This window comes from Ovis aries, chromosome 3, assembly GCF_016772045.2.
Source record: "Ovis aries strain OAR_USU_Benz2616 breed Rambouillet chromosome 3, ARS-UI_Ramb_v3.0, whole genome shotgun sequence".
NCBI lineage: Eukaryota > Metazoa > Chordata > Mammalia > Artiodactyla > Bovidae > Ovis > Ovis aries.
Window position 1 is genome coordinate 19,900,841 of NC_056056.1, and position 11,959 is coordinate 19,912,799.

The 11,959-nt window shown below is 51.5% G+C and overlaps 1 protein-coding gene across 15 annotated transcripts in view; it reads left to right on the forward strand.

The window, feature by feature from the left end:
- The window catches only part of ATP6V1C2 (ATPase H+ transporting V1 subunit C2), a 92,369-nt gene that overhangs the window by 73,383 nt on the left and 7,027 nt on the right, over positions 1-11,959 (forward strand). For all 15 annotated transcript variants that reach the window (XR_006059102.2, XM_027966523.3, XM_042245787.2 and 12 more), the window contains 5 exons: positions 3,712-3,803; positions 6,241-6,339; positions 6,918-6,986; positions 9,153-9,245; positions 9,362-9,455. Coding sequence is in view for 14 of the 15 variants with exons in the window: in XM_027966523.3 (XP_027822324.1) it covers positions 3,712-3,803; positions 6,241-6,339; positions 6,918-6,986; positions 9,153-9,245; positions 9,362-9,455 (447 nt within the window). In the remaining variant the exon portion in view is untranslated. The remainder of the gene's footprint in view (positions 1-3,711; positions 3,804-6,240; positions 6,340-6,917; positions 6,987-9,152; positions 9,246-9,361; positions 9,456-11,959) is intronic.

Consider the following 11,959-nt stretch of genomic DNA (forward strand, 5'->3'; position numbering starts at 1 on the left):
CTAACTCAATGAAACTATGAGCCATGCCATGTAGGGCCATCCAAGACGGACGGGTTATGGTGGAGGATTCTGACAAAACGTGGTCTACTGGAGAAGGCAATGGCAAACCCGTATTCTTGCCTGGAGAACCCCATGAATAGTATGAAAAACCAAAAAGATAGGACACTGAAAGATGAACTCCCCAGGTTGGTAGGTGCCCAATAGCTACTGGAGATCAGTGGAGAAATAACTCCAGAAAGAATGAAGAAATGGACCCAAAGCAAAAACAACACCCTGTTGTGGATGTGACTGGTGATGTAAGTAAGGTCCAGTTCTATAAAGAACAATATTGCATAGGCACCTGCAATGTTAGGTCCATGAATCAAGGTATTTGGAAGTGGTCAAACAGAAGTGGCAAGAGTGATGACAAGAGTGAACATCGACATTTTAGGAATCAGTGAACTAAAGTGGACTGGAATGGGTGAATTTAACTCAGATGACCATTATATCTACTGTGGGCAGGAATCCCTTAGAAGAAATGGAGTAGCCCTCATAGTCCACAAAAGAGTCCAAAATGCAGTACTTGGGTGCAGTCTCAAAAATGACAGAATGATCTCTCTTCATTTCCAAGGCAAACCATTCAATATCACAGTAATCCAAGTCTATGCCCCAACCACCACTGCCAAAGAAGCTGAAGTTGAATGGTTCTATGGAGGTATACAAGACCTTCTACAACTAGCACAGAAAAATAGATGTCCTTTTCATCATAGGGGACTGGAATGCAAAAGTAGGAAGTTGAGAGATATCTGGAGGAACAGGCCTTGGCCTGTACGCCTGGCCTTGGCATACAGAATGAAGCAGGGCAAAGGCTAATAGAGTTTTGCCAACAGAACTCACTGGTCATAGCAAACACCCTCTTCCAACAACACAAGAGGTGATTCTACGCATGGATATCACCAGATGATTGACACCGAAATCAGACTGATTATATTCTTCGCAGCTGAAGATGGAGAGGCGCTATACAGTCAGCAAAAACAAGACCGGGAGCTGACTGTGGTTCGGATCATGAACTCCTTATTGAAAGTCAGACTGAAATTGAAGAAAGTAGGGAAAACCACTAGACCATTCAGATATGACCTAAATCAAATCTTACAATTGTACACTGGAAGTGACAAATAGATTCAAGGGATTAGATCTGATAGATAGAGTGGCTGAAGAACTATGGATGGAGGTTCATGACATTGTACAGGAGTGGTGATTAAAATCGTCTCCAAGAAAAAGAAATGCAAAAAGACAAAATGGTTGTCTGATGAGGCCTTACAAATAGCTGAGAAAAGAAGAGAAGCTAAAGGCAAAGGAGAAAAGGAAAGGTATATCCATCTGAATTCAGAGGTCCAAAGAATAGCAAGGAGAGATAAGAAAGCCTTCCTAAGTGATCAATGCAAAGAAATAGAGGAAAACAATAGGATGGGAAAGACTAGAGATCTCTTCAAGAAAATTAGGGATACCAAGGGAACATTTCATACAAAGATGGGCACAATAAAGGACAGAAACGGTATGGACCTAACAGAAGCAGAAGATATTAAGAAGAGGTGGCAGGAATACTCAGAAGAACTGTACGAAAAAGATCTTCATGACCCAGATAACCATGCAGTTGTGATCACTCACCCAGAGCCAGACATCCTGGAATGCGAAGTCAAGTGGGCCTTAGGAAGCATCACTATGAACAAAGCTAGTGGAGGTGATGGAATTGTAGTTGAGCTATTTCAGATCCTAAAAGATGATGCTGTGAAAGTGCTGTACTCAATATGCCAGCAAATTTGGAAAACTCAGCAGTGGCCACAGGACAGGAAAAGGTCAGTTTTCATTCCAATCCCTAAGAAAGGCAATGCCAAAGAATGCTCAAACTACCACACAATTGCACTCATCTCACATGCTGGCTAAGTAAAGCTCAAAATTCTCCAAGCTAGGCTTCAACAGTCTGTGAACTGAGAACCTTCAGATGTTCAAGCTGGATTTAGAAAAGGCAAAGGAACCAGAGATCAAATTGCCAATATCCGTTGGATCATCAAAAAAGCAAGAGAGTTCCAGAAAAACATATACCTCTGCTTCATTGACTACATCAAAGCTTATGACTCTGTGGATCACAACAAACTGTGGAAACTTCTGAAAGAGATTGGAATACCAGACCACCTTACCTGCCTCCTGAGAAACCTGTCAAGAAGCAACGGTTGGAACTGGACATGGAACAACGGACTGGTTCCATATTGGGAAAGGAGTACATCAAGGCTGTATATTGTCACCCTGCTTATTTAACTTATATGCAGTGTGTGTGTGTGTTAGTCACTCAGTTATGTCCGACTCTGTGTGACGCCATGGACCCCAGAGGCCCACCAGGCTCCTCTGTCCGTGGGATTCTCCAGGCGAGAATACTGAAGTGGGTTGCTGTTGTATTTGAAAAGGGAAGAAATGAAAATATATGTGGATGTACTGCTGGATGTTTGTATATGATGTACTCCTTTCCCAAATTGGGAGTACATCAAGGCTGTATATTGTCACCCTGCTTATTTAACTTATATGCAGAGTACATCATGTGAAGCACAAGCTGGAATCAAGATTGTCGGGAGAGATATCAATCACCTCAGATGTGCAGATGACACCACCCTTATGGCAGACAGCAAAGAAGAAGTAAAGAATCTCTTGATGAAAGTGAAAGAGGAGAGTGAAAAAGCTAAATTAAAACTCAACATTCAGAAAACTGAGATCATGGCATCCAGTCCCGTCACTTCATGGCAAATAGATGGGGAAGTAATGGAAACAGTGACGGACTTTATTTTCTTGGGCTCCAAAATCACTGCAGATGGTGACTGCAGCCATGGAATTAAAAGACGCTTACTTCTTGGAAGAAAAGCTATTACCAACCTAGACAGCATAATAAAAAGCAGAGACATTGCTTTTCCAACAAAGGTCTGTCTCATCAACGCTGTGGTTTTTCTAGTAGACATGTATGGATGTGAGAGTTGGACTATAAAGAAAGCTGAGTGCTAAAGAATTGATGCTTTTGAACTATGGTGTTGGAGAAGACTCTTGAGAGTTCCTTGGACTGCAAGGAGATCCAAGGTGTCCATCCTAAAGGAAATCAGTCCCGAATATTCTTTGGAAAGACTGATGCTGAAGCTGAAACTCCAATACTTTGGCTATGTGATGCAAAGAACTGACTCATTTGAAAAGACCGTGATGCTGGGAAAGATTGAAGGCAGGAGGAGAAGGGGACGACAGAGGATGAGATGGTTGGATGGCATCACCAACTTGATGGACATGAGTTTGAGTAAGCTCCAGGAGTTGATGATGGACAGGGAAGCCTGGCTTGCTACAATCCATGGGATCGCAGAGAGTGGGCCACAACTGAGCAACTGAACTGAGAGCCTGAGGGCGTGTGGAGTGGGGGCTGGGGCTTGTGAGAGTACGAGATGGGCTCGACATAAGGACAAGACTCCTTTCACTGAGTAATGCTAGAAAAGCCATTGATATCTCAAGCCTCCTGTCTGCAATGTGGGGCGCTTTGTAGGGCTGGGATGCTGGCAGTCTGCGAGAGCAGAAGGGAGAAAAATGTAAGCTATTCCAGCAAATGGGCAGGGTGCAGTGTTTTTCCTTAACTGCACCAGGAGCAATTTGTGGCGATTTTGAGAAGTTCAACCAACTTTTTAAACTCTCTTTTGCTTTTCTAACTAGCAACTGGCACAGATCGAGACAGACCTGAAGTCCCGAACAGCTGCCTACAACACTCTGAAGACAAACCTAGAGAATCTGGAGAAGAAATCCATGTGAGTATTCGGGCTCTGAGCTCCTGGTGGCCTCAGGGCCTGGCTGAATTGGGGTCCAGGCTGGGCTTATACACACGTGGTTGAGATCCTTGGCCAAGCCAAGGTCTGTCTCTGTCTGTGTCTGAGCAGGAAGGCCAGAGGCACTCCCGCTGGGTGCTATGTGCTGGGTGGGGAGGTCAGCAGTCGCAGTGGTTGATCCTTTGAACATATACACTGAGTGAAGGAGATGAGGGTGAAGTGGGTTGGGGTCTACCTCCCTCTTCTGTTAATTCTTTCAAGCAATGTGTTTTTTTTTTTTTTGCCACAGCTTGCGTCTTGTGGGATCTTAGTTCCCTGACCAGGGACTAAACCTAGGCCACTGCAGCGAAAGTGCAGAGTCCTAAGCATTGGAACCACCAGGGAATTCCTGGCTCAATTATTATTAAGTACCTACTACACTCAGGCCTTATATGTGTGCCATCAGTGGCTCAGTTGTGTCCAACTCTTTGTGACCCCATGGACTGTAGCCTACCAGGCTCCTCTGTCCATGAGATTTCCCAGGCAGGAATATTGGAGGGACTTCCCTGGTGGTCCAGTGGTTAAGACTTCACCTTCCAATGCAAGGGGTGCAGGTTCAATCTCTGGCCAGGGAGCTAGGATCCCATATGCCTTGCGGCTGGAAAACCAAAACATAAAAACAGAAACAATATTCTAACAAATTCAATAAAGACTTTAAAAATGGTCCACATCAAAAAAATATTAAAAAAAAAAAAAAAAGAATATTGGAGTGGGTTGCCATTTGGTATTCCAGGAGATCTTCCTGACCCAGGGATCAAACCTGTGTCTCTTGCATGCCCTGCATTGGCAGGCGGATTCTTTACCACTGGGAAAGCCCACTCAGGCCTAATATTAGGCCCTGAAGGTACAAAGCAGAATTAAGTATCATTTCTGCACTTGGAAAACTCACAATTATTCATTCAACAAACGTTTACGAAAAGTGTACTTTGCACAAGGGGTACGGGTATAAACCAGACAGATAAGGTCTAATAGTACAAGGAGTCTGGGACAGGAAGGCACGTGCAGGGTGCCTTTGGAGAGGGTCCCTAAAGGCCTTTTTAGTGATGGCTGGTTGGCAGGGGGAGGAGAGAGGTGTAGGCTCTGGGGCGGGGTAGGCTAGAGAGCCTCTGCGGACGGCTCTTCAGCCTTGACTGAGGGCTTGAGAACTCTTTCCTTGGGAAGCATCTGCGCCTAGGTATTAGTTAACATCACAGCCTGTGCACTGAGGTAACACAGTGACAGAGTTTATTTTCTTGGGCTCCAAAATCACTGTGGATGCTGACTTTAGTCATGAAATTAAAAGACGCTTGCTCCTAGGAAGAAAAGCTATGACCAACCTAGACATCACATTAAAAAGGAGAGACATCACTTTGCCAACAAAGGTCCCTATAGTCAAAGCTATGGTTTTTCAAGTAGTCATGTATGGATGTGAGAGATGGACCTAAAGAATGCTGAGCACCGAAGAATTGATGCTTTTGAATTGTGGTGCTGGAGAAGACTCTTAAGGGTCCCTTGGACTGCAAGGAGATCCATCCAGTCCATCCTAAAGGAGATCAGTCCTGAATATTCATTGGAAGGACTGAAGCTGAAGCTGCAGCTCTAATCCTTTGGCCACCTGATTCGAAGCACTGGCTGATTGGAAAAGACTTTGTTGGAAAGATTGGAGGCAGGAGGAGAAGGGGACGACAGAGGATGAGATGGTTGGATGACATCACCAACTTGATGGACATGAGTTTGAGCAAATTCCGAGAGATAGTGAAGGACAGGGAAGCCTGGAGTGATTCAGTTCGTGGGGTCACAAACAGTCGGACACGACTGAGCAATTGAACAACCACGCACTGATACAGAGCATCTCAGGAACTATAGCTTTGGCCCAATTGCTGGTACAACACCCTTGGTCCCTGTTCTAGAAAATACCATGACCTCAGTGAGACTAGGCTCCACTGGACACACATGCAAAGCTATTTCAGGTGAATGTCTCCTGGCTGCTGGACCAACAAGGCGTGTAATGTGAAACGGAGCCCTCATCAGGGCTGTGTTTGCCCAGCACAGCCCAGGTGGCATCTTGAGCCAGGCACTGTGTTGCCACTTGTGTAACTTAAGCTGCCTGCCCCCAGCGATCCCCTCCCAACAGCCAGTGGCTTTGTGCCAGGGCAGCGCCGGCAGCCAAAGTGTTGAATTCAGCTCGGGTGCCTGGTGATGGCACCTGGGGTCCTGCCAGCTACTTTAGTTCTGGCCGCCCAGACACAGAGCCGGGGGACACTTGGCCCAGGGTCCCCGCCCCTCCCTGGGGAGTATCCCAAGCCTTCCTGTCCCCCGCTGCCCTGGGTGTTATGGGTGTGCCCAGGGGTGGCTCCACGTGCCTTTCTGCTGACCCCACCTTTGTCCCCCGTGAATCCAGGGGAAACCTCTTCACTCGGACCCTGAGCGACATTGTGAGCAAGGAAGACTTCGTGCTGGATTCCGAGTACCTGATCACACTGCTGGTCATTGTCCCCAAGTAAGCGGGCCAGGGTGGGGGGGTGGGGGGGGGGGTTTGGGGCTGGGTTGGCGATCACAGAGGAAATTGTCCTGCTCAGTGGAGAGGAAGGGAGAGCCCGCCACGGCCAGATGCCGGGGACCTAAATGGCAGCTGTGGAGTTGGTTTCAGGAGCAGCTGATAGAGCTTGTGCTGGCCATAGTGACAGGAGCGGCCATTTCTCAGACGTCCATCCGCTGTTGTCAGATGCCGTACGCAGGAGGCATCTCACGCAAGTCTGGGGGCTGTTATTGTTTCCTTGTCGTAAAACCAGGGAGCTCTGCTGGCCTGCCCAAGGTCACACAGGCCTGGGATTAGCGCTCCCAGCTGGAGTCTCCACTGAGTCCTTCCCATGGGCCCCTCCCTGCTGCCTGGGGCCTCCTAGGGAGGTGAGCATTCCAGTGCCCATGGCAGGGCCTTGGGGGATGTTTGGGGCACTGTCTGGCCCCCAGCCCTGCTCCCCCCAGTCCCTCAGGGAAAAGGGCACTCAATTGCCTAGACACGCAATTTCCTCACAACCTTTTCTTAAAAAATCATTAAACGATTCTGTACTCTTGCAGGCCGAGTTACGTACAATGGCAAAAAACCTATGAATCCCTCTCAGACATGGTGGTCCCACGGTCAACCAAGTAAGTGAGGCCTCAGGTCCTGGGTTTGGGGGGCCATGTATGGGCACTGTGAGACTCCCAGCCACCAAACATATCCCAGAGGTGCAAGGGCCCTCAGCCCTCCACACATGTTCGTTCACAGCCACACACTCAGCCACAGGCCAGACTCCCTCCATCTTTCAGAAGTCTGCTTCCTTGCCGTCTCCTCCAGGAAGTCCACCCTGACTACCTCTGGCCCTCAGCGCTTGCAAGGCCTGAGCAGCACTCTGTGCCGCATGCTCATCTTGGCCTGGATTCTTCCCCACCTGGGGGTCAAGCAAGGGCCTGGCTGTGATGACTGCAGAGCACGAGCAGGGAAGGAAGAGTCTCGGCGTGTGGCCTGCTGGGGTCAGCGCAGGAGCGGCCAGTGAGGGCTGGAGAAGTGACTTAGAAGGGATGGAGGAACATATTCAACCCATGAGTGCCACCCAGTGGGGAAAACCAAGGATTTAGCGCTGTAGGCAGGAGCAGGCATAGATCTCACTGTACAATGTGAAGGGAAGAGAAAATTGTAGAAGGGGACACACGGCACGAAGGCATTCATTATTTAAGATCTCCAAATGGACAGAGCCAGACGGTATATGACTTGAGAGATGCACGTGCATGGATCACGGGGTACTGGAGGATGAGAAATGCTGAACTGCACAGTGATGACCTGGGGGTGGGCCGCAGGATGTGGTTGGGAGAGAACATGGGTCTTCAATTGTATGAAAATCATTCTGTGTCTTAAGCTTGTTGAGGGAAGGGGGGATACATGGATGTTTGTCATCCTCTATACCTTTCCCTGTGTCTGAAATAGCTTGTCGTTTGAAATGATTTGACAGTGAGTCTTGTGGCTCAGACGGTAAAGAATCCAATGTCAGTGCAGGAGACCCAGGTTCGATCCCTGCATTGGGAAGATCCCCTGGAGAAGGGAATGGCAACCCACTCCAGTATTGTTGCCTGGAGAATCCCATGGCCAGAGGAGCCTGGCGGGCTGCAGTTCTTGCAGTTGCAAAGTGTCGGATAAGACTGAATGATTAACACACACACACACACACACACACACACACACACTTGGGCGCACACAGAGTTCAGCACGGGGGCAGCCCTGTCCACTACCAGCCCAACCCAGAGGCCTCTGGCCTGGCACCTGCTACAGGGTCACAGGCTCTCCTTGGGTCACAGGCTCTCAACCGATAGCAATCAGGAACTAAACTGAAGGGTGCAGGGAACAGGACAGTCACAGCCTGAGGTCGGAAGGCGAGGCTGGAGGAGTGAGCCAGGGGCAGCGTACCCGCAGGAGGTGGAGGAGGGGTGCAGACTGGCAGAGGAGCTGCCCTCAAAGCTGGCCTATTTGGCCGGAACGTTCACTTTTCTCCAGGGCTGGCTGTCCATGGCCACATGCCGGGAGAGCCTGCCACCGGAGGCAGCTTGGCTTCTCAGATTAGAACCCCCAGGCCCTTCATTGTCGGGGGTACCTGCGAGCCTCCTGAGATGACTGTGGACAGGTTCCTGGAGCCTGAGTCAGCCCCAGTGGGTGGCTTGGCGAAGCAGGAAAGGTGACCCGAGACCCTGCCTGGGCCCATGGTCAGGCCATGCAGTCAGCAGGATGCCAAGGCCCTCAGAACATGGGTCCCAGTGACCGCAGCACTCCTACGCCAGGGCGTGTCTAATCAGAACAGTGTGACCCTGGACATGAAATGCCTATTGTGGGATGGTTTTTACCAATGGGGACTCTGCCCTGCTTCATTGCACCGTGGCATTCGAGAGCTGGGCGCTTGCTATGCACGCCAGGTGATTGAGATCCGTGACCAGCTGGCTCCTGGCTAGTTCATGTCTGGACCACCAGCCCAGATCTGCGCGAGTCTCCAGCATTTTCCTCCAGGGCCTGTGTTCAGATCATCCGCGGGCCCCTGCAGCCCTAGCCTGGAGGGTGAGTGAAAGGAGCCGGAGTTAGGCTGCTGACAACACACCGCCTGGACTTAGGACACAGGAAGCGTCGTCCTTTGTCCGGTGCCCTTGCTCCTTCCAGGGCCGCTGCACCTGGACCACCGGGCTCCCACTGGCAGCGACCCACCGCCCCCGGGGAGACGATGGACTCTTTCTGGCCCAGCTCAGGGACCTACCTGGTGGTGCAGCCAGTGAACGAGACCTTTTCTCCAACAGGTTGATCGCTGAGGACAAGGAGGGCGGCCTCTTCACCGTGACTCTGTTTCGAAAAGTGATCGATGATTTCAAAACCAAAGCCAAGGAGAATAAGTAAGGGCCGGCCTTGGTGGGTTTCCCCCGAGGTTGGTCCATCTGCCCTTGGAGGGGGTGATTTCTGGTCCGACTGGAAGCTTCTTAGCCTCAGCCACTTGTTTGCTTGTTTTAAGGTTCATGGTACGAGAATTTTACTATGATGAAAAAGAAATCAAAAGGGAAAGGGAAGAGATGACTCGATTGCTGTCGGATAAGAAGCAACAATATGTGAGTGTATGATACCGGCCGGGAGGGTTCTCAGAAAGGTTCTGGGTGGCCCCCACTCCACCACAACCCCACCCTACCTTCCACCCCTGCACCACAGGCCTGGAGCAGAAGGGCCCCGCCCAGTCCCCACCCCCCAGTGCCCTTCATCCCCCACCCCCTGGTGCACACCCCCAGGGACGTGTCCTCCTGGGGCTGCTGGAGCAGGTCTGGGGGACAGTGACAAGCCTGGTAACCCGGAGGTGGCACTTGAGCCCTGCAGCAGATCTCACGGAGCCAGGCCCTGCCCTCCAGGAAGGGACTCCGGGATCCGTCCCGAGGATGAGAAAGTGAGGCTCTAAGAGGCGGGGGAGCACGGGCCCAGGGAGAGGACCTTGCCAGCCCCTGGAGGTTGGGCGAGGCTGTTGGCACTTCAGGCAGCATCACTTGTGCCAAGAGCGGCCACCACCTTGCAGAGTGCAGCCAGCGGTCACCCGAAGCCCTGGCCTGCGTGACCTCCAGGAGGGACGTGACCAGTCACCAGCACCTGTATTTACCTCCCCCAGGCTTTTAGCAAAGAGTGGATGCTTCTCCCAGAAACTTCCGACCACTGCCACTCAGAACCTTCTCCTGTGTGAGGGCAGCTGAGCTCAAGGGGGGAGAAAAACAGGTTTTCATTGTTGACATGTGAGTGGTGCGGCTGTGACTCTGTAAAATGGGCACATTCAGGACACGGCCACCCCCAGCTTGGAATGAGCCTGAGCCCCGTGGGATGTTTTCAGGTCCCTATTTCCTACTGGCCCCACCAGGGAGGGTTCTCAGAGAAGCTTCCAGTTCAGCCTCTAGTGTCGAGAGGAGGGAGGAGTGGGAGGTCCAGTGTGTAAACATGAGGCTGTGTGTGTGTTTGGGTGACGTGCGAGTGCCTCCCATGGGCTGTGTGTTTGCCCAGGGCCTCCTCCAGCCTTGGGCTGGGCATTCTGCATGTCCCACCTGACCTCTTTGGTCAGTGACCTTTGCAGAGGGACTACAGACACATGGCCTCCGAGTGAGAACCAGGCTCAGAGCCCCCCACAATGGGGCCCCCCGATCCCCACCTGATCGACCCATCCTTCTTTGAGGAGGAAACAGAAACTGATGACATAGAAGTACCTGTAGGGAATTTCAGCCCCTCTCCCCTGGAGGCGGGCATAGCTACCTGCTCCAGTATTCTTGCCTGGAGAATCCTGTGGACTGAGGAGCCTGGTGGGCTACCGTACACAGGGTCACACAGAGTCGGACACGACTGGAGCGACTTAGCATACACGCCCCTTGAGGAGAAATGCACGACCATACACAACAAGGGAACACACACTTCTTAGATCTATAATCTGTTGGGCTCTGGCCGAGGCGCCAGGGCTTGGCGCCCCTTCCTGAGGCTAAGGACTGAGCTGGAGCGCTAAGCCCCTTGTCTCAGACCACACTCACCAGCAGAAAGGATGATCACCAGCCGGAGCTGAGGTCCAAAGGGTGTCTTCCTTCACCCCAGCTCACCCGAAACCAAAATAACCCAAGGACGTTTGAGCCCACTCTTTAGCTGAGGCCTTTCCCCGCTTGCCTCAGTCCTGGCCCCAGCCCCCCACAGCGTCACTGGAGGGGACTCGATAGCGGCACCTTTCATGGGTGTCCGGGGCCTTTGGCACCCATCTCCAAGCTGGCACAGACCCCCCTGGGGATCATAGTGATACCCCTGAACCTGAAACCTGCACCTCCGTCTCAGGTTGCCCACTGGCGCTTTTTACGTGGTGTAGACTTCTGCACCCCTGGCTGCCCTGGGGAGCCCTGCCCAGTCTCCCTGGAGGGGGAACCGGAGCCCCAAAGGAGACACACTGAAACATTTAGCTCCTTGTGAGGTTCTTGTGGTGCACCCGCGAGCAGGGTCAGCTGGGGTCAGCCCTACCCCAGCTTAAGAATCTCTTCCCGCCTTTAGCCTTCTTTGAGGTGGGACCAGCGTCCTGCGTTCCTGTCGTTAACTTGTTAACCGGAGGGGCCAGGCTGGGTCCCGGGTTTCAGCCCCCTTTGAGAGTACAGGCCGGGATTTTCCTGGGCGTTGCCTCTGTTTGCACAGAAAGATATTAAAGGGTGCTTGACCCATTTCCTGCCTGCAACATGCCTAAGTGCCTCTGATTGCCAAGGAGGCGATTGTGGGCTGGCCTTGGGGGAGACACCCTGACGGAGCCCACACAGCCTGGCAGGTGGAGCTGGTCGGTGCCAGTGTGGGAAAGCTCCTGGCCGGGCCGAGGGAGGAGCTGTGGACTCTGCCCCTGGAATACAGAATCCTGGGTCTTTAATGACCTCTGCCACCCCCACCATCCCACCCCCAGGGGGCCAAGGGCATCATCATGCCCTCCAGTCCAACCAGCATGCAAGCCCCCGGGGGGTGGGCTGGCATTCTTGAGTTGCCAAGCACGTGCTTTTCAAGCCGTGAGAATGATTTCTGTTTTGTGATGCCTGTTTGCTGAAAGATTAATAAATCATTTCTGTGCCCTTAG